Genomic DNA, 22,324 nt, shown 5'->3' on the forward strand with positions numbered 1-22,324 from the left:
GTCTTCAGACTTTCTACATGAAGATGCAGCTATGATTCAGAGTTCTGGCCAGCACACAGCCACAGAATGGATGGTCATTCCTCTTTCCTGTAAATGGGTACCAATTTATCCTGGCATCCACATGGGTAAGCTTAGTTGATTATGTTTCACTACTGAAGGTGCAGAATCCTCTACAGAATAATTTTTTTTTTTTTTTTTAAATCATAGTATAAGGGTAGCAGAGGTAAAAAGTCACTGTTTTTCACAGGTTGTGTCTGTGCTTTCTCATTTTTCATCTCTAAAATCCGTGGATTAAATTAATAAAAATAATGAGAAGAAATATATCAAACCTGTCAAAAGGAAAACAGGGAGAACGGGGCTTTGGAATCGATACTCCTGCATGATGGAGCAGCCATAGTAGCTTTGATAGAAACTACACAAGATTGCATATTATAATGGATTAAAACAAATCCAAATTTAGTTATCTTAGAATTTATAGTTGAGCTAATACCTCTCAGTCTTCCTTGGTTTCAGGAAATGACTAATTAACCTTTCATATTTTCTGATTTTGATGGTTCCCGTTTTATACTTCTACAAAAAAGGATGATTTCCAAAGTGGGGGAAAAAATTTTCCTATTGCTTTACTTATGGAGGAGCACCACTGAATTGGTATGTCCCTTATCGCATTTTAAGGTAATCTCAGGAGAGCAATGAGCTACAACACAGCTTTACTTGCTCAAAAGGGACTACATGCCCCTATCATTCATATTCCACTTACAAAGCTGTAAGCTGCAGTGCCATTATTTCTATCTTCCTGGAGAAAAATGAACATCCTTACATGATCTGTCTTCTCTTTCCTTAACTAGGAAAGGAAGCAATTGCAACTACAGAGTTTTTTTTTTTTTGTCTATCGCCAACAGCAAGGTCGGGGTTTGAATGTAACCACTATCAATAAAAACAGGCTAGGCACTAACATTCCTCAAATACAGAAGATGAAGTCATCAAAATGCCCTGTGAACAGTTGGGGGATGGGATTTAGTTCCCTAAATCCGAGCAGCTAGGGAATTTCAGAACTATGGGAGATGTAAGCTCTGGGAGAGGTGGTGGGAGACCTGGCAAAGGATGCCCCCATCTCAGGCAGCTGTGCAGGCTCTGGTTGTTGCAGACTCTCCAGCTGAGGCACAGCTTCCCTGCCAGAGCAGCTGTGCACCTCTGGACACGCCCGTGTGGAAGTCCCTAAGCTGCGGGCACCAGTGTGAAAAGCCTCATCTGAGGTTTCGCCAAGCACCCTTTGCCCACCAGTCTGGGAGTGCTTTTGGACTCAGGCCCTTGCCTGTGTCCTTGCTCCTGTGACCTCATGGGCTCTGTCCATCCTGACCTTGTAACATTTGACCTCCTGGTGTGATCCCAGACCTGCCTCAACACTGGAGGCTTGTCTGGCAGGGACTGTGTACTGGAGAAACTCCCTGTCCTGCTGTCCCCTATTGCTCTTGCCCCCACACTCCTCTCCTGCTCCTGGCTTCAAGGCACTTTGTGGAACCCCCATCTGCCATTGCTCCTTAGCAGTGGCACCAGACACCAATAGGCAGGCAGTCCAGTCCTATCCAAAAAGCTACCAGGATGGCCTTGCCTGAACAGCAGCACTTTCTGCTTCGTGCATGACAACAGTGATTACTTCAAGCTGCCTAAGAACTATTAAACAGACCTGCAACAAGTATTGCTTTTACAGAGCACAAAAAGGCAAGAGACAGCCTGGAAAGCAAGCAAAAGCAGGATCATGCAAAGGTCAGCAATTAAAATACATGATTACGAATGACATAAAATGTTGAAAGAATCCTTGGCTGCTAGGGTGTTTGACTTGTAATAATGTTATGGACACAAAAGAATGCAAATAGCTTCTCTTTGTTTACAGAGAAAAAAGTTTCTCTTTGTGCTATTCTTCCAATGAACACTACATTGAAGACTTTCAGAATCCAGGAACTAGCCCCACACACTTACTACTTTATTTGGCAGCAAAACCAGGCAAGGTAATCACAGCTGAAAATATTTTCTAATGATTTAGGGGATTATTCTAATAATTATTTTCATAAAATTTTTAGGCAAGTGGAAAAAGAGAGTGACAGAATGTGTTGATGGCTTCTATTAATAAATATTTTAAGCTTTTTTGTGATCCTAAATAATACAAATGTTTCAAACTTTCTTCTCACTACTTTGACCTAAAGCGAATTGCATGGAACATATTGAACAATTAGTTAAAAAAAAAATCTACTGGAAATGTATGTTATGATCAACTTCTAAACTACATAAAACAGCACTTGTAGTGGAAGAATTAGCACTCTTTAACTGCACTGTGATAAATATCAAAGATATTGAAATGGGACAGGTATGTAACTAAAATAAAGGGAGCCACAGATATTGAAGTGTGACTTAACCAGCTATGTTACAGTGACCACAAGGAAACATAAAGCCAAGTTTATATTTACAGGTCATTATGTATTCCCTTTGTGTGCATTTTTCAAAAGAAAAGTATAAGATATTGGGATAATGTTCTATAGAGGACCCAAAACACCAATGAGCAAAGTTAATGGTGTAAAACCTCCAAGGAGATGAATGTGCAGAATTTATGTGAACATTAGTTACAATGTAAAGGCAAAGGTAAAACACACAGTTCCTACAAAATGTATGAAATGAGGGATGGGGCTTTTTTGTTAAAGTAACAATGCTGCAAATCAGACCTTCTTTCCAAATCTACACTGATTTATTATTTTGAATATGGGTGAAATTCTTCAGAGTGCTTTTGTTGAGTTAGCTCTAGAACAGGGATAAAAACTCTGCCCTTTAGGTCTCTCAACACTCTTCAGAGTAAGAGTTGTTATTGCCAGTGAACAATGGAGAAACTGATGCCAAGGAAAATCAAGAGTTGCCTGTGCTAACAAAAGGAGGGAATGATGCAAGTCCTGTGAATTCCTGCTCTATTTACTAGATTGCACTGTTGATTAGATAAACACAATAGCAGAGTTGATTACTGTTTCCAAGGGAGTTTGCTGACATTAGCTATGAAAAGGTTTATAAACTATGAGGTTTAAAGAAGGACTGTGCAATATATTGTCTTAAGTGTCATACGTGATTCCACAAGAAGTTTAAATATTCTGACAATTAGAAATACCAGTGCCATGTATATTACCTCCTTCTAATCTTACCATTCAGAACTTCAGCAGCTTTATATTCATGCATAAGGACCATGGTAAAGATTCGCAAATGTTTTTTATCCTGTCCACTTTATCTGCCCTTTAAAAATATTACCTGTTACTGTCTGTTTTTTATTAAAGTAAAAAAAAAAAGATGACACTAACAGGCAGATTCTTCTATCACAATTCCTGTCTGAGAAATAATAGATGCTCTTCTGTGAGTGGGATTTTAATTGGCGCAATGCTTTACTTGTCCAGTCTTTTCATCAGAATACCAATAAGATGATTCAAACAGCTGACATGTAGCACTCAGCAAAAATAAGAACTAATAAGTTAATGTATCAAATAATTAAAGCTAATAACTGCTTCATGCTAGTTTTCATCAACAATATTTATTGCTGCAGACAGACTTGCTTCAGGTATCACTGTGCATTTATCTTCATGACAGAGCAGCCATTAGATGGGAAAACCCAGATAACAGATGCTCACTTTCCAACACAATCTTCATCAGGCACACCAGTTTTCCTGCAGTGTGCCACCTAGGTGGAATCACTGTGACAGTCTTAGCTTGTGTTTTACTCGAAAACACTTTTAAAAATTATTTATAATATCACACAATTCAACCAAAATGTACAAAAGATGCTCACACCAAAGCACAAAATAACTGTCTTTGATTATATTGCCTTTTAACAAGACTTAAAAGGCTCTGATTATGTCTTTTCAAAAGTGACACTTTGATAAGTACGCAGTCAGAATTGATAATTTATTATTACACACTGACCAGTACAGATGAAGAATGCATAATAACTAAGTTATTGCAATAGTAACAGAATTGCATTAGTCTAATTTATTTAACCTGAAAGTTTGCCATAATGTAGAAAAATATCTGAATAACAATAGACCTGGTTTAGACTTAGAAAGAGAGCGCACAGCATGTGTTTGTTAGGGTTAATGTCTGAAAAGTTCTTTCTTACGTTCAAGTGAGCTAAAGATAATGTTTCTAACCATGGATGTTGATATTGCTTGCTATGCCAAAGCGTTAAGATAATTCAGGATATTAAAAAGTCCAGAGTTGAAAGACTCTGGTGAGTAAGAGCTGTTTCCCTCTGAGCTTTATATGGTTCTTGCATTACTTTTGACATGCTGATTAACGCACTTAAATTTCTCTTTATCAATTGTAATACACAAAGTTGTTAAAATTTAATTATTAATGAAGACCGAAATAACCTGAGATCCTTGAGGAACAGATAACTGACAAATGTGATTTCAATTCAATGTGCTTTCTTTATTTTAGTCAAAATTATTTTCTCCAATTTTTAGTTTGTCGAGTCATGCCAGAATTGAAAAATATCAAATATATCTTCATTAATCTAGACCAAATAAATTTCTCTGGTTTAGAGAAGGGAGGGTCACTCAGGAAATACTCATTTTTGTGAAAATATACTTTTAGAATGTTGTATATTCCTTTGAAACATAATGTCTGACTACGTTTCTTTGAAGGACTCTCAGAGAAAAAGGAAACAAATTTCTGCCAAATATCATTGGGATGATTAAGCTGTATTTCCTGACAAATTTATCTCACGAAGCCCAGTCCTGTCCTCTGCCTTGGGCAACCCCCTACCTCCCATGCCGTCCTTCTCTTTCAGCAGCCTTGGCAGGGATGACAATGGAAGTCTGACTTATCAGATCCCAACTCCTTGAGAACTGTTTGTATTCCTCTCCATTGCCTCCTATGGCGAGAGGAGGTGTTTGCCTGTGATGTTTGCCTGATGACTGCATGTGATAACGGAGGACAAGAGAAGGCTGTAACTCTGGCTGTAAATGCCAGCCAGCACATAGGGTCAAGCTCCGACAGACTTGCTGTTTTGGGCAGCAGCGACTCCAGTGTGGTTCCTGCTCGGGTTTGAAACACAGGTCCAGTGAAGTGAGTGTGAAAGGAGGGTGAAAAGCAAAGGTTTTATGCTGCCTTTGTGAGATGGCATTTCTGAAGTGGTAACATGGCAGATCTGAGTGGGATGCTGGTTTTCTGAGAACTGCAAGAAAGCTACGGAATGAGTAGCTGTTTAGCTAAAACAGAAGGAGGAGTGCTATAGGGAAGTGGTTGGAACTGGAACAGAGGGGTTTGGGCTAAAGCCAGGGTGGGTGGGAGGAGGTGAGGGAGGTGCTCAACACATCTTAGCTGGCTCCATGTTTTGTATTTGCAAAGCAGTCAAGGTCTTCTGATGGTGCAGTGCAGTGTGGGCTGCAGCATCATTGCTAAGTTGTCATGTTGCCACTGAATAAAGGAGAAGATATAACTGGAGTACACTTCTCTAAGCATCTTTTCAGTTGTGTTTTAAATCAGTAACAGTTTTGCATGAACTAGCAAAGCTTTCAGGTCATTGTAGAAAAATTATTGCAGTATATGGCTTTACTTTGACAGGTGGTGTAAATCTTGACCCAAATTTTCAAACCTTTGCAGAAGTTACGCAGTGTACATGCGGACTTTCGTGTTCCTCCCCAGCAGTGTACTGAATGGCACAGGTGCATATGCACTTGGAGGCATTTCAAAATATCTGGTTCAATTTTTGAGACGTTTGTGTTGCAATACACTATTGTAACCTGTCTAAAAAGACGTGGAATAGGATGCTCTTTCTGAGAACTGAAGCCTCCTTGCAGAGAGCTGTGCTTTGCTGCATAATGTCAACATAACAGAGCTGATTTAAGGATGCTACATTTGCCCTCAATATTAATTTCCTTGCCCTAATGGCCTCAGTTTAAATCTCATTGTGGGATTCTCCTGTTCTTGAAATCAGTAGAAAGTATGCCAGGGTTTTGAATTTTGTGAGAGTAACTTGTTCTCCTTGGATGATACTCAGTGCTTATTGCCTCATGATCAAAATGCAGCTTCAACTCTTTAAAAAAACAGCTACATGTGGTGAAACTCTCTTTGCTCTCCTTGGAAATGAAACTCTAAACTCTTCAAAGTAAGAGTCCTGTTTCAAGGATCTTTTGGCTTTAAAATGAAGTTCAATTCCCATTTAAAGTATGTGTAACATTCAGAGCTCAGTGGTGCAGCATCTCATTAGCAGAACACCCTGTTGACCTGTCTCCTATGGACTGCTGCTCTTTCTATACTGAGGACATTGGAGTTGTTTGTTCCTTCTGCACTTGTCAGCATATCTGGGGACTGGTTAACATGGGTAACAAACCTGGTAGCTCTTTATTTTAGCCCCTGCGTACCCCTGATCTTGAGCTGCTTGGTGCTATTTCATAAGGCTTAGCTAAATATCTATTCCAGGGAGATTTCCTCCTCCAAAGAGATTACATCTGAGCTCCTTAAAATGTAGAAGTTCTGAAGGGCAAGAATAGATTCTTGAGTCCATTGGAAAAGACTCTGAATTTAAGCAAGAAATAGAGTAAGAACAGAGGCTAATGTACAGGTGTGATGGAAAGATAAAGGTGTGTTCAGCCGTTCAGAGATGCTTGGCCATTGGTTTCGTGAGATGGAGCAATATTTTGCTTTATCCACAGAGATATTTTGTACATCTGGAAAACACACGAGATTTCATAAATGTCTTAAAAGAGTGAAAGATTTGGAAAGCTACTCCACTCAGTCTCTAGAAAGGGAATTAAACGGGTAAATTGATCTACAGACAAGTACAAATCAAAGTATTAGCTCTAGATTCACCCAGAGGCATCAGTACAACTGTTATTACATGGTTTGCCATGTCCATCTCAACAAAAAGACAGATAGTTATTGGAAAGAAAAATAATAGCCAATAAGGAAGCACCTGTCCAAGATGTAGTTATAAAAATACAAAATAGTTTTGGGTATAATGCTTTAATCATTGTGGACTCTGGCTGTGTATTGAAATCAGTGATGTTAATCAACATGGTCCCTTTAATATAATTTATTTCAAGTTGATTTCAGTTATAAGTAGTCTTCTATAGAAATTAATTAAACTGAATTATGATCAAACTCTTTCCCCTTCTCTGTAGAAATCTTTAAACTCGCAGCACTGTCACATCTTTTTCACCTGATGGTTATAGGTAAAAGTTTTATTAACCATTTAATTATTCTCTTTAGAAGCCAAGTTAATTATAATGGGCTTGACTTGGCTTTCATCAAAAGTCTCTTTTAATGATTTTACCATTGACTGTAGTCCAACATGAGGGAACAACAGTTTGTAATCAACAAAACCATATCTCAAAATCGTGCAGGGTTGAAAGAAATTGAAAGAACAATGCTGTTAATATTTTACAGAACATCATGGTACTTTTGTATGGGCTCTCAATCCCCTCTAAATTTATACTGACTGAAATATTACAAAATCACAGAATATGAAAGTATTCACTTTCATAGTTGTTATTCATATGAATAGTTGACTGAAATTTGTGCCATAAAGGGTAGTAGTCAAAGACCTGACAAAAAGCTGGACTGACATTTTTAAGATCAAGCTTTTGTTCTTGATTTTGTCATACCATGTTCCTTGTCAAAACCTGTACTTGCATGCTTAACTTGAAGATGAATGGAAGGGTTAGTCCATGTCTCAGGGGTGTGGATCTCAGGGAAGATGATCATGTAGACTTTTATTAGAAAGGAATGCAAGGAGCTAAAGGGGCAGAATACTTGCAGATGATTTGGTGAGCTGGTTGTATTAGAGGTGCAAAGTGAGTATCCAAAAAAAAGGCAACTATTTAAATGGATTCTCATAAAAATTACATCCTTAACAGCAGAGTAAAACAACTTTATAAGAAAATACATTTACAAAGGGTAAATACTGCCATCATTGTGAATCTCAAGATCTCCTGGGAGAGTTGTATTTGCACATGTGTGAAGGAAGTTAAAACAATAAATACTGAATCCTTAATAATCAGCATGTGCTGGTGTCAGCAATGCCATCAGTTGCATCAGTGCCAAGATGGGAAGTGTGGGCTATCTTTATTTGCCTCAGGTCAGTAGTTTTTATCTGCAGTTAAGTAGGATGGAGATTACTTTACTTACTCCTTAATGGTCCTTTTAAGGCCCCTTCATAAAAACATCCCATCTGGGTGTGTCTGTGGCGCTACTGATCTCTTTATTCTGTCCTCATAAAAACTCAGTGAGCAGGCAAATTACATAGGAGTTATGGCCACTGAGCAGGCTCAAAAGAAAATCATGACAGATTTTTCAGAGGAAAAGCAGTCCTGCTCATCACTGTTCAAATGAACATTTAATAATTCATAATAACTGAGTTATAAGTTTCCCCTTCAATACGTTTCCAAATGTGAATAGATTAAATGGTAATTGCTATCAAGCTTTATGTTCTATTTCATGTACCTAATAAAAGTTTATCTAGTGGAGCTTACTTTGTATCTTTTTGATCTATTCCTAACTGACTGCAATATACTCTATTAAAATATTTATCATTGTGCTATCAAATATTAACCATTTTTAAATCATCTGACTAAAGAAAACAAATAATGTTACTTGCTTTAGTTTTCATGAATTTCCTAATATTTAGTTGTTCAGAACTCTCTGATGACACAGCACCAAAAATACCAAAGACTCTAGAATTGTATTCACTCTTTTAAAATTGAGTTGCTTTGAAATGCACTCTGCTCACATCCATCACTGCTGTCCATTTTGGCTCTGCATGCAGAATCCGAGTTGTGTCGTCTGTAAAAGGTTATGACTCTGCTTCAGCACAAGAGAATCTTAGAGAGTTGTTGGCTTTTCTACAGGTTAGTACAGAACACTTTTAAGGAAAACATTTTTAGGGAGTTTCCTTAATTATCCACCTGCTCATCCATCTGAAATTATGTGGCTTTGTCAGGTAAAAATACCAGCAACTTCCTAGGCTATAATGCCAATGAACTAATGATGGAAAGAGGAGAATACTTATCCCCCAGATGTGCTACAGTTGCACGGCAGCCCAGCCTGATTGCCAGGGCTGTGTTGCTCCCCAGCTGAGCGGGTTATGCTCTCCCAGGGTGCCCCTGCTTGTTCAACCTGGTGCTGATTCACATCACAGAACGATCACAGCAGAAAACTATTCTCTTTTTTTTGGTTAGTGTCCCGCCGAGTTAGATCTGAAATTGTTCAATGAAAGGTCAAACAAGTGCCTGAGAGATTGCTGGGGGTGTGGGACTAAATAGTGGGGAATTGGGGGAAGAGGGATTGCAGCACTTGCAATTAGAGCAGTTTAGACAGCCGTGAAATAGCAGCTTTGAAGCTGACACCTGGGCAAGATCAAGAGGAGAACACCCTCTTTGCTCCAATCCAATCCCTCACCTTGCTGGGGAAAAATTGTTCTATTAAAGGTCAGGTGTATAAATGTTGCTACTGAACCATTTCTTTTCACTTTGGAGAAAGCGAGTCTGATCACCAGGTTATCAGAGTAAATCTTCTGAAGAGTTGCAGTCTGTTAAGAGCCAGGTGCCTCTCAATAACATGGTAACTCTGCTAACTAGCCCCCTTTTCTGAGCCTCACCCTCTGCTTATAACCTGTTATTTCCTTTGGCTTCTCTGCACACAGGTATTACCAAATTCATGATCCCCAACCTGTTCATAGAGGCCTCCCTGGACAGGGACGCTGAGATAATGTCCTTGAGCTCTCACCAATGCCCCTCTAATCTATTGCTTCTGCAATTTCTTCCACAATATCTCACACACTTTGTAGGCAGTGGTTCTAAAAGCAGATTGAGACACGATCCCCAGCCTAGACATGCTACAGTAATTATGTAGATCTGTCTGATAACTATCTAGAGAGAGCATCCTATGTTTTCATCTTCTCCTCTGTGCTCTTCATAGAGGAAAGGTGCCTCACTTAATCATTTCTGTTAATATACAGTGTTTGTGTTCTGACATGTTTACTCTGAATAAAAAATATCTTCTCCCAAGGGAGATATCAACCTTCTTTTTCTCCTTCAAATCCAGTATCTCATTAAAAAATAATACCATTCCATGATAATCATACTTTGGTGCACAATTTTCTGTGTATCCCAGTATCTGTATGGTTATTCTGTGGGTTATGCATTTTAGAAAGAATGCATTAACAAACATTCACATTGTCTTTTCTCAGATTTAAAAGACCCAGGACATCAGGATGGCATTACACCTGTAAGTCATCAGCATGCTTCCCCTGAGGCAAGTGGAATCACTGCTCTTCATCATCTGAGGATCAGGCCTGATACTGCTGTAATTTTGTTTGTAGTCTTGCCTTGCTTGTCTTACATCTGCAAACCATATTTTGCCTTGAGTTGCAGCAGTGGGATTCTGGATTGATTTAAGGAGAATTATTCTGGATTTAAATTTGGAGCCATTTGAAAGAGAGTCTGTTACTCTTGCATCCAAATCCCTGTACATGTATAAAGACCAGGGGCAGATTGTTCCCTGGGGGCAACAGTGTTCAGCCTCAACAGAACTTTATCCTTTTCAATGAATTCTTTCTCTGTTTTACTTCCCTCCAGCTCCATGTGCAGCAGTGTGTGCTTACTGGTGCCAGTCCTGGCACCAAAACACACCAGAACTGAAAGTGCATACAGCACCTGTGCAAGGGGGAAATCCCCCTGTCTCCTGACCAGATAAAAGCATTAGAACTGCTACTGGTAAAAAAAGATGTAAAAAGATACAAAAATATATAGAGGGTTCCCCACACAGGTGGTTGCCTGTTCCCCACACAATGGTGAACTGGAAAGCAGGGCACCCTGGTTCTGAATTTCTTTTTCCTTTTTTTTCTTTTGTATTTTTCCCCAGGCACAATTTCAATGTGTAGGTATTGGAGGATTCACCAGATTCATCTGGGCACAAACATGTGTAGAAGATCACTAACCTTCAATGAGCAGACAATTGCATTTATATATTTAACCTGCTCAGAAAGAAGTGCATTATGTATTTAAAAAAAAAAAAAAAGGGTTTTTTTTGTTTGTTTGTTTTGTTTTTTTAACAAATAGATGGTATGTATCTTTTCTCCTTTTCTTGCTGATTGGTAAACACAATCTTCCAAAAGCAAATGTTAATATAAGTACCAGGTTTACGGTTTCAAGTTTGATTTTCTTTGGCAATTTAATCTGCATGATGATTTTGATCAAATGCCTCAGCTTATAACATTTGTAACATATGATAAAATCTACCCCCAAAAAAGCTCGTATTTAAATAATCATATAATAAGTTGAAGGCACACTGACAGCACATGAATTATCTAACAGGCTGCAGATGAACACCAGTTTAGTCTGGAAGACAGATACAAGCACCGAGTGCAGTTTTAGCACTGAAGATAAGAGTGTTATCCTCTGCCTGCTTCTATTTAAAATCAATGAAAAAGGGTAAAAAGATAAACTGGTCAGAGCTTGATGTAAAGCATGTGGCTGAAAACGAATTTGCTAATTGTTGAAAATTTGCACCATTGAAGAAAGATGATTTAAAACAGAGGTTCACAATAGGGTGCACGCTACCATTGGTAACTCTTTCACTTGCTCTAGGCCTTTGTAGTGCTGTGGGCTCAATGTCTTTATTTAGTCTTTGACTGTATGAAGGGAGATAGTGAATAATATTAATCACTGAACCTTCCCTCACGTTTCCCCTGTGAGGTGACCATGACTAATGAAAATCTGAGCTATGCTGGTAAACTGATATCAGTGAAAGAGTCACTTTTTCTTTGCCTGACTGGATAAATATGCAGCTGGTTTTGGAATCAGTTCTTCCGTGAGTGAAATTAAAATGCCCCTATATATATATGCAACAGAATTTAGTCACCAGAAATGTCATGGCCGATAAATACAAAAGATGCAAGACTATAAGCAGTACATGTAGAAAATCAAGTGAATGCTCCTGCTTAATATTTTGGCTTCATCCATTTTTTAAAAGCTCCGGTGGTGGTTCTGTGTGTAAATGTTTCTACCTTTTGATACAGATTCCTTTTATCACAAAGCACTACATTCAGTTTAAGACTAGTCCAAAATAACTGTAGTTGCTGGTTAACATTCTTAAGCTTGAAGCTTTTAATTCTGTTCTGATGTTATTTTTTAAAGGAAATCGTCTAATTTCTATAAAACAGAAAAATCAAATATAGCTATGTATTTTCTCATGTTCCAGGAATTCTAAAAGGGTTTCAGGACCAGATTGTTCTGTTCTTAATTCATTCCCTGTGCTTTGATCCACGGGTGCATGCTGGTGAGCAAACCATTGTGGGTGCCTGGCAGGGAGGCCCCCAGCACTTCCCCGCACACGCAGCACCTGCGGCATCCACGGCTCTGGGGGCGGGCAGAGAGGCAGCACAGGGCACAGTTGCATCTATTGTGCCTCTTTTTCTGAGGGCAGCAAACCTTCCTGTAGCAACCAGACCCTGCTGACCGCTACACCCATGCAGCATAAACCCCGAATGCAAGAAGATAACAGCTGCTATCACAGAGCTTTTCATCTGGGAGGCAAAGTCTAAAATTGCATCTGACCTCTGTGTGTGCAGAGACGCCAAGTGATGAGCGCTCTGCCTGGCTCCTCAGAGGTTTCAGATTAAATCAGTACGAGTGAGGTACCTAAATGAATAGTTCCGGGGATAATAGCTTCTGTGTCTTCTACCCATGTGTGGTACAAAGTAGACTCCAAACTGTAATTCATCAGATGATATATTGTGAGCCTTGGAAAACACAACAGGACTTCTGTGTTGTTTTTTTTCCCGTAATGGGTTTACTAATATATAAAATTACAACACTCCACTTACTTACAGAATCATACAAGTAATTAAATTAGCTATAGTATAGATTTAACTTACTTATTTCTAAGTCAGGCTTCTGGTTGCCCTAGGTGAATGGTTTTTAGCCACAAAGCTCCATAATAATAGATTTTCCTAATAATGCCAATAGGGTGTGTATTACGAAAAATATACAAACACATCTGTCTGTTGAGTGTGTGTGTGTATATCTGTCTTTGCATGTATACATTTCTATACAGCACAGGCTCAGGGAAAAACAGATCAAATCCACATGTTACATGTCTAGAGAAATAATGGTTTTGAGCTTTGCCAAGAAAACAGAATGAGTTCTTATTTTTCTTGTATGTTGGGATCTGCCTGCTTGCCAAGTCATTTGTTTAGATTTCAGTGGAAAAATAGTAAGACATACTAGAAAATTAAATTAATTGGAATTCTGTTCCACCATGATAAGACTTGAAATGAGATTTAAATCAGTGTGCGCTTGGTAAAACATGGCAATTTGATGTCTGTTCCATAAAACTGACAACTGCATCCAGTTGTTTTTCTTCTGAATTTGATGAGATAATTTGGTCAAAACTTGGAGAAAATCTAACAGTTACACAATCAGACAGATTTGTTCAGAAAATTACAGCATAGTGAGGGAAACTCAATTAGTTTTGTCAGCAAATATAAAGGCACTAGCCTGCATTTCCAGAAACTGTCCAAAGCTTTTACAAATACTCTTGATTCAGCTAAAATAAAGCTAATTATATGTTGGGCTCAAAAAAGCCTCATTAAAACAACATTTTGTGTCATAATGTCCAAACCTGAAAAGATAGGAAATACTGCAATTAGTAAGCAATTGCTCTGACAAACTGGTGTGTGTATATATATATATTATTAATCATATGACTACAAAACTTGCTCTGCAGCCTTCCAGATGTGTTCAGTATCCCAGTTACTTAATATCTTTTTTAGACCCACTATGTGGACATGGTGTTTACTTTATTCAAATTCTACTGCAGAGAACATACTGATTTCTGTTTTCATTTTTCCCCCTGTAGTTTCTGTCACTGCAATATTTCAATGCTTCACAAATTCTAATGCTTGTTTTGCCAGTAAGAAAGGTAAGGTACAGGGTGGTGACAACCTTCTTCTGCATAAGGGGTGCAAGGCAGAGGGAGACCCTGTGATTTCTGAGTGCTTTGTTTGGGAGATAGCTAGGACCCGATTTGGCAAAAAAATTAATAATAGAGAACTTTGAGACTTGAAACACTACTTCACCTGCTCTCTGCTGCAACTCTAAGTGCCCAGTAATTTTGTGAATCAAAACCCTAGTGCAAGCATCTGGAAAACGAGAATACAGTTAACAACCATGTGTGAAAAGGATGGCTGAAATGACCTGCCAAACATAAAGAGGAGGTTTCTGGCAGAAGTTGAGAAGTAAAATTTTCTCAGGTAGCACTGAATAGTGTTGCCCATGCAAACTTCCTTTTTCTTCATATACTCTCTTTAATTCTAATCAGTGAATTATCATGATCTTTCCTGAAACTCTTCATTTATGCTTTTGTTTCCAGATATATTTGTTGTCACAAGTCCAGCTTTTCTACTTCAGAGGCATCTCTTGGATACTCATCACTTGGAGAGGCAGTGGAAATCTCTAGCTTTACTGTTTGTTTGTTTGTTTCTTTTTAATTTATGATATAAGATTTGCATTTGTTTTAGAGCATTTAGAACATTTGCATTATTGACCAATTTTATAATATTTGGCTAATTGGTGTCAGTAATTACATTTTCTGTGTTTCTCAGTCAAGAATCACAAGTAAGCTCTTGTAGAAATATGTCTTTAATGTGTGAGTGTAAGAATGGAGAGAGGCAATGAGAAAAGCTGAAGGAAACACATAAGAGGACTCTCCAGTGTTTCTGGAAGTAGATGATCAAAACAGTTATTAAAAAAAAAATGTTAAGAATTTACTACAGACAGAATTTGCAATAGAAGTCTAATCCTATATATACTGAAGTGGTATTTCCACTAATTTTTTTATAAGACCTGTTAACCAGAAGAGAAGCTAAATATATAACTAAGCATTGAAACAGCATCTGCCCAAGCACCATTTAAGAAAAATTTCAGCTCTTGTTTTAAAGGATGTTAAATATACCTCCATTTTTTCCAACCTTTAGCTTTCATCTAGTTTTCACTAATTATTATAGCTAATGAGTCAGTGTTTTGCAGTTATCATCCAGTTTTAAGGTATGAAAGGTTAACTTACTCAAGAAGTTGAAGTCCAGGACAGAAAAAAAAGTGAACGTGCAGAGAAATCGCCTTTTATCTTTTAGGAAGAATTCTGAATTTGAAGTTAATATGCTGATGTTTTATATACAAAACTTATTCACAGTTGTCAAGACACGTGTGTTTACATCGCTCAGTGGGAGCTCCTCGAGGTGTTAGTGAGAGAGAGAGAGAAGACACTGAAAGTGCGTTGAAATAAACGGATGGCACAGTCAGTGTCCTCAGCTGGGAGTCTCCCAACAGGTTCAGGCATTATGGCATTCTTACAGCTCATAGAGCATTCTGCTCATTTTCTGCTCTTCAGTAGCTGCACATGATAGCACACAGACCCAGAGGCAGCAAAGTTGCATGAGAGGGGCGACTCTCAGAGTTACTTACGTTGACAGCCCAAGCTGTGCCAGAAATATCCCGGCAGACATTTATCACATTTAGGCCCTGATGTTCCCTCCTTACACTCACAAAATCCTCTGTCATTACAGCGATCATGGACTGAACCAAAAGGGTTACAATAACAGTCTGCAGAAACAAGACAACACATACACACTGGATTCAGGTCTACATGTGGTGATAATTCATTCAATACCAATAAAGGGTGCATTTCCAGTGCTAAAGGTAAAGGAAGACTGTCTGTTATGGATATCTAGAGTAGTGAATATAACTACTACTTGTCCATTTATTTGTTTGCATATGTCATTTCAGGAAGAGACGTTTTATGATGTGGAGAGAAAAAGTAAACAGAAAAGATATAAAGGCAGAAGATTACACGGGTCTTTGAGGGTAAGTGATTGTAACAGATTGTCTTTTGGCAAAAATATTTTTGATAATTTAATGAACGTTACAAAAGTTTTGTATAGTATGGATATATCAATGTGCCATCAGGGTGAAAAGTTTCACATTATTAAAATAGGCTTATCTCTGTTACTCAATATTTTCAGAAGTGCTGAATGTCTTTACAGGGCTATATAAATGCACTTAACTTATTTCCAAGATAGTCTTCCTTTATGGTTTTGAGCAGTATAATAATTTTTGTGGATATTTGCCATTAAGTTGGTGAGATTGTATTTATCAGTGACGTTAATAAACCTATTACATATTCCACAATATAAAGCTTGAGGTGAGCACTAATGTAAAGCAAAATGTATCAGAACTGGCTCTGTGCTGCCATTTTAATTTCTCTCACCTCCCAGCGTGCAGATGGAAAATGCAGTGAGGCTCATTCCCTGCTGTATATTTTTCACATGTGTTCAGCTAATTAAAGAATAAGTAGGGAACTCATTTCCTCCCACAACACTTACTGTGTTGTTCATTCACAGCCCTTTTCTTTGGTGTGATTACAATATCCGTGTTCAGCTTTCAGCTAGCTGAACAAAGGCAAGACAGTAGCTGGCAGAGCTCATTTTTGGCACTCCTGTTCTTCAGCTTGGTTATTTATATATTTTTTTTCCCCAAAATGAAGGGTTGTACCTTATATGAATGTAGACCCATGTAGACCCAGAGTAACTTCACTGTCAACTGAGACCGCAGACACCTTTTGGCGGCATCTGATCTCTGCTGCTTCCTCAATCTGGGCAACCTGCTGGGGATCTGGATTTTTATGTCTGTGAATCAGTGCTACTTTGATGACTACCTTTGGCAATTGCTCCCCAGCATTACGTTAAACCTCAATGATATCATAAATGAAAAAATGGAGTTGAACTGGGAAGTTACATATATATATATATATATATGTGTGTATCTCCAATGGAAAAACTGGAACAGGAAAAAAAATTCCAGAAAGACATTTGTCATCTGTTGTCTCACTGTTTATTAACTATAAATTACAGATGGCACTTTGAACATTTGGCATGCTGAAGAAGAATGCCAAACAGGGTTCCACAACAATAATAGAGTCAATTAGCTAGCAACATTCATTAATGAAGTTGAAAACTGACATGCCAAAAATACTGTGCAAGGCTGAGTATTATAGCACAGTGAGTGCCACTTGAAAAGCTGGGAATTCTCATGTTAATCAGATGTATGAAATGCTTGTATAAACAGGCATAAAACTGAAATACATTTTGAATGCAGGAATTAAATTGTGCTTCAAGAGTGTTTATAGAAAATCTTGAAAGACAAAACCTTGGAATTACATTATAAACAGAGGGTCCAATTCTTGTTAAAGAAGCTTTGTTAGACCCAATGGAGTTACAGGAATTTAAATAAGTATTTGTGAAAGAAATGTATGGCCTGTGATACTGAATGTTATAGATACATAATGTTATATTTTCCAGAGAATAAGACTCTGACCCTGAACCAGTGAAACCTTTCCTACTGAACTCTATCACATAAGCACGTTTGAAAGTACCAGGCCCAAACTGTGCTGTTTAAGGGAAAGTAGAAACACAGACTAAGCCAGGCTCTTTTACAAAATTACTATATCAAAACAAAACACCAGACAGACCCAGCAACCTTTAGTAACTGAATCTGTTCTCCACCTTTTCCAATACACAACTGATACCACAGTAATATGACCTACAGAGGTCCACAGAACATCCAGGATCATTGTCCAACGCAATATCACAGGCTGTTTAAGGGAACGCTTCCCAAGACCTTCCAAATACTTAAGACATTAAAAAACTCAAAAGGTCACAATTTCCATGTGCCCCTTACAACAACAGGGCATTAAACAATACTAAGCTAACATTCCCAGACCATCCTAATAAGCAGACCACACACAGGTTCCAGGGTGGGGTAAAAAGCCCTGCAGATCCGAACTGGGAAGGAATTTTCCTCCTAACCTCCATCTGGTGACTGTTGGAAAGGATGGGAAGATTAACAGAAGTAGTCATCTGTTCGCTGAGACTGACTATATGAGTGTGGTGCTGCCACCACAACACAATGAAAGTAAGGAAAAGAAGGTGGGCTGCAGGCTCGCTGCTTATCAGTCTGGGTTGACAGTGGCTAAAGGACAACCCTGGGGGTTCACTTAACCATGTACCATTAGGGCTTCTAAAAGTTTCACAGGTGTTAATTTGAAGCTTAAGCCTAACTGACTGCAAGGTGGGCTTTCTTAAAGGTGTGACAGCAATCACCATTTCAGTATTTATATTGTAAGGCAAGGGCCATGTTTTATTACTCTGGGTCTACTTGGTGGTTTTCATGCTCCCCAGGCTTGCCAGTGTGTGACTTCACTGCAATAGTTATTAGGGCTTTATCAAGACATAAAAAACTCTTCAAGTTGTTAAATTCTTTTTCACGTCAAATTTTAACTTCAGAACACCTTGATTTATTCAGAAACTGCAGTTGCCCACGTGAGGTAATTCTGCAGTTCACTTAAAAATCCACAAATATTTGATATTTCATTTTGAGAAATAAAATTTATTTTGCTTCTGAAGAAATTAAGGGCATCACGAATTTAGATTAAAGCCCACTGTATAATGCATTGCATTTAGTTCACTGGTAAAAACCTTCTCAGTATTCGATTTCTTTAGTTTTAAAAAGTAACAATTTACATTTTCTGCATTTAGTTAGCATCAGCTAAGATCACAGATTTGTTATCCATGTACTTACCATATATGTTTATGAAAACTGTGTAAGCAGTTTTGATAAATCAGAGCCAAAGCCCTCTTAGCTGCCATTAAATTAGCTTATCCAAATATTTTTTACCTTTCTTACATATATGGCAGAAGAGGAAAGAATTAGCCTGGAAAAACAACTTTCATATGGGAATAAGACTTGCACATGTCACTGGAAATCTGCTTATTAAAATGTTCATGTCAACATTTCACTTGTACTTAAGCCACAAAAAACTGATTTTAAACTCGGCGAAAAGAGAAATGAGCGTTTCCAATAGAGCAAGACTGTGCTTGACCTAGAAGGGTGGTGAATCCATCAACTCTCTCAGAGGTGAAAATACACTACATTTTCCAGGATTAAATCTCAGGAGCCCCAGTTCAAGAAAAATATTTTCGGCACAAGCTTCTCTGTTTTCTGAAAAGTGCTTAGGTATCTTCTCCATTTCACTGATTTTACACATGAAGTAGTAGGAAAGACTTCTTAAGTTGGCAAATCAGCTAGGATACGTACTTGAGGACACATATATTTTGTATGCAGTATGACCACTGTGACTGTGAAAACTGTTATTTATTTAAAATAAATACCTAATATGTAGCAAACTACGTTTGGAGCCTACAGTTATTTCACGTGGTACAATTCTCATGGGAGCCCAAGGGAATTCTGCTTTCCTTAAGGTGGAAAGTCAGCAAATGTTCACATTCCTTTTTTCCCCCAGACCCTTGTTAAATTAAAGGGTTTTAAATTTTATTTCTGCAGTCTAGGCAATTGCAAAGTGCATAGTTTTTTTACTAAGATATTCTAAATATATCACTTGTAAACTAATGTAAAAATTACTTTTTTTTGACTTCTCATTTACTAACTTCCTTGTCTTATGTAGCTACAGCTGCTGTCTTAGCATTTCAGTGTACATGGGAAAACAATGTGCTGAATGAGCAGATGAAAAATTCCAAACAGAGTAATTTAGAGTCATATTCATTAGGCCTATTTAAGCAGCTGAAATTATACAGCCCTGGTGTCATACCAATGATGTCTGTCATCGACATCAAACAAATATGTGGGGCAGTGGTTTTTTTCCAAGAACATTTGATTGTGTTAATCTCCTCAGCACAGTCATACAAAATCATGACTTGCCTACTAAATTTCTTATTAGCTCAGACTAATTACTGTCAAAGGAGATCATGCATTTTCTGAATGCGTTGCCAAGCAAAGTTAAAAGGACACATGAAATGCAGTGCGTGGATGGATCTGTGTGTTTAATCACAAAGTAAAATGTAAATCTGTCAAGTTACAAACTGAAACAAATAATAGCAACCTAAATAGTTTCTGGCTTGAATCTCAGCAATGCATTATAAAGAATATGAAAATATAATTTATTCATCCATAGTCTACTTTGGCATTAATAGATCTGCTAACTACTCTTTTTGCTTCCTGGAAAATGGAAAGAAAAAAAAATCACAGTGATAATCCAAAAAAGGTTCTACTGATGCTTATGTTAATAAGAAGCATTAGATAATTAAATTCTCTACTTCTGTTTGTTATTAGAACAGTGTCTTTTGTGGCTATCCATTAACTACTGACCATTGTAGGAGGCTTCCTTTATTGGCTATGTCCAGTCTTCACCTGAGGTGTCCTCACGTGTGCTATATACTGTCGGTGGTGACATGAGAACAATGCATATTCTTCTAGTGTGATAAAGATCTCAATTTTTTTACTAATATGCTTCTCTTATTATGTTTTGACATTTTCTCTAAATCTGCAATTTGAATATTTATAGCAGATGCTCATTCTAAAGCACTGTTTTCATCTCTGAATTCCTTTTCTAATTGACATCATGTCGAGCTGATTTGACAAATTCTGTTCCTAACCTCATGGGCATAATTTCAGTTTCTCCTCTTAGGAGAGAGGAGGTAACACTGCATTTATAGCCCCGTGCCTGGGAGCAGCAGAAGCAGCTGCAATATGTTTTTGTGAATTTAGTGACTAAAACAGTTTAATAAAAATCACTCTCCACATCCTGTTGACGCAGGTGGCAACTTTTGTAGGTCTTCAGACAAGTATTCAAGAGTTTGTACTAGTAATTGCAAAAGTTGAGCTTGGAACAGGTGAGAGACTCAACTCATTTGAGACTCAACCCTTTAGTTTTGACATGAGTGACCCCAGCGTGGCTCCCTCCTGTGCAAGGACAGCACAACCAGTTTCTCAGGGACTGCTGGGGGGGTAAGGACCCTTAGACAGAGAGTTTCGTCATCATATACAGATTCAAAATGCCTCCTTGGGGCTACCAGGGCAATGGAAATGAGGCAAGAAGTCTACACAGATGTTCTCATCCATTGAAAAAGCTCATTCTGGCTTAACTGTCAAGTAAGCAGCAGTGGTCCCTAGCAGCTGCCGGTGGCTGAAAAGGCACAGAAGAAAAGCCGCAGTTATCCCGGGACTGACCTATGCACACATTTTCATCGTCCAGCTCTGCAGAAGCATTTCTGAAGTAGCCCAGCCTGCATAACTCACAGTGCTGACCTCTAGTGTTGTGCTTACAGCTCACGCAAATGACCGTATTGAGCAGCTCGATGTAACTGCACCGGTTGGAGTGCCCGAAGCATTCACAGTCTTTCAAGGAAGAACAGAAATGTATACAAAGTGTATACAGCAGCAGAGTAATAGCACATTACATGCTTAGTAAAAATGAACCATGAGCAGAAATATGAATGAATGGCACATACATGTTAATCAATGTAACATGGACAACAGCAGATGTCTATCTGCAATGAAAGTGGAGTTTATTTCAGGCAGGTTAGCGTGACCCGGCAACCATGGCATGACATCGAAGGTTGGCTGTTGTTGGTAGACCTGATGGAACTGAAGCATTTGCAGTTGTAAACCTTTCAGGGTTACTGGAGGCTCTATAGTTTCTGCTGATAGAAATGCACATATTTTTGCACGTTTGAGATGAGTATAAATCAAGATCCAGGAAAAACTTCCTCATATTAAAAATGTTAAATTCAGCGGACAAAATTGTCAAACTTCCTTATGCCTAAATCCACAACTGTAAGTAAAATAAATGTCTTTTTTTTTTTTTTTCTGACAGAAATTGTGAGCATTTCAAAATGCTACTGAACTTGGGGTGCTATAATTGATAGGCACCTTGGGAACCAGACTGTTCTATTTCAAAACTAAACAAATCTCTAGTTTGACAATTTTGGCCAGCACCTCATAAAACAATAAACGGAGAAGAAAAGGAAGGAAGAGAGTTGTTATTTGAGAGCTACTTCCACTGTACTTTTGAGGTAAGCATTAACACATTTTTGTATTCTGTGATGAGAAACAATTGGGCCAGAAAAGATCATGAAAATTCTGAAATGTGTACTGAATAGAAAGCATGCTTACTGCAGCCATCTCAAATGCAGTTGGCGTGACAGCCGCTTTTAAAAACCCCCTTCATTAAACATGGAATGCTAGTGCCTTTTAGTCTTTAATCACAAGCAATGCTTGGCTTTATGCAGAATGAAGGAGAAATTAGAAAGGTATCAATAACATTATAGAAGGCACAGCTACGCTCTGTGTTGTAAGCCTGAGCACTCAGCCCACAATGAATGCAGGAAAGCTTATTAGGATGATCAGAGAAGTAGAGAGGCTATTTAAAAAGAGAAGACTATGATAAT

At 38.2% G+C, this 22,324-nt stretch overlaps 1 protein-coding gene across 8 annotated transcripts in view; it reads right to left on the minus strand.

Moving 5' to 3' along the window:
* Window positions 1-22,324, minus strand: part of NTNG1 (netrin G1) — a 149,132-nt gene that overhangs the window by 9,823 nt on the left and 116,985 nt on the right. For 3 of the 8 annotated variants that reach the window (XM_027880456.1, XM_027880464.1, XM_027880457.1), the window contains 2 exons: window positions 21,105-21,272; window positions 15,489-15,626 (listed from right to left, as the gene is read on the minus strand). The exons of 3 other annotated variants lie outside the window; for them this stretch is intronic. In XM_027880456.1, coding sequence (XP_027736257.1) covers window positions 15,489-15,626; window positions 21,105-21,272 — 306 coding nt within the window. The remainder of the gene's footprint in view (window positions 1-15,488; window positions 15,627-21,104; window positions 21,273-22,324) is intronic. 2 more of the 8 variants (XM_027880460.1, XM_027880459.1) reach the window with 2 other exon arrangements.

The sequence above is a fragment of the Empidonax traillii genome, unplaced genomic scaffold (genome assembly GCF_003031625.1).
Source record: "Empidonax traillii isolate 1590-97213 ecotype Southwest subspecies unplaced genomic scaffold, ASM303162v1 scaffold69:size3087049, whole genome shotgun sequence".
In the NCBI taxonomy this organism is placed as follows: domain Eukaryota; kingdom Metazoa; phylum Chordata; class Aves; order Passeriformes; family Tyrannidae; genus Empidonax; species Empidonax traillii.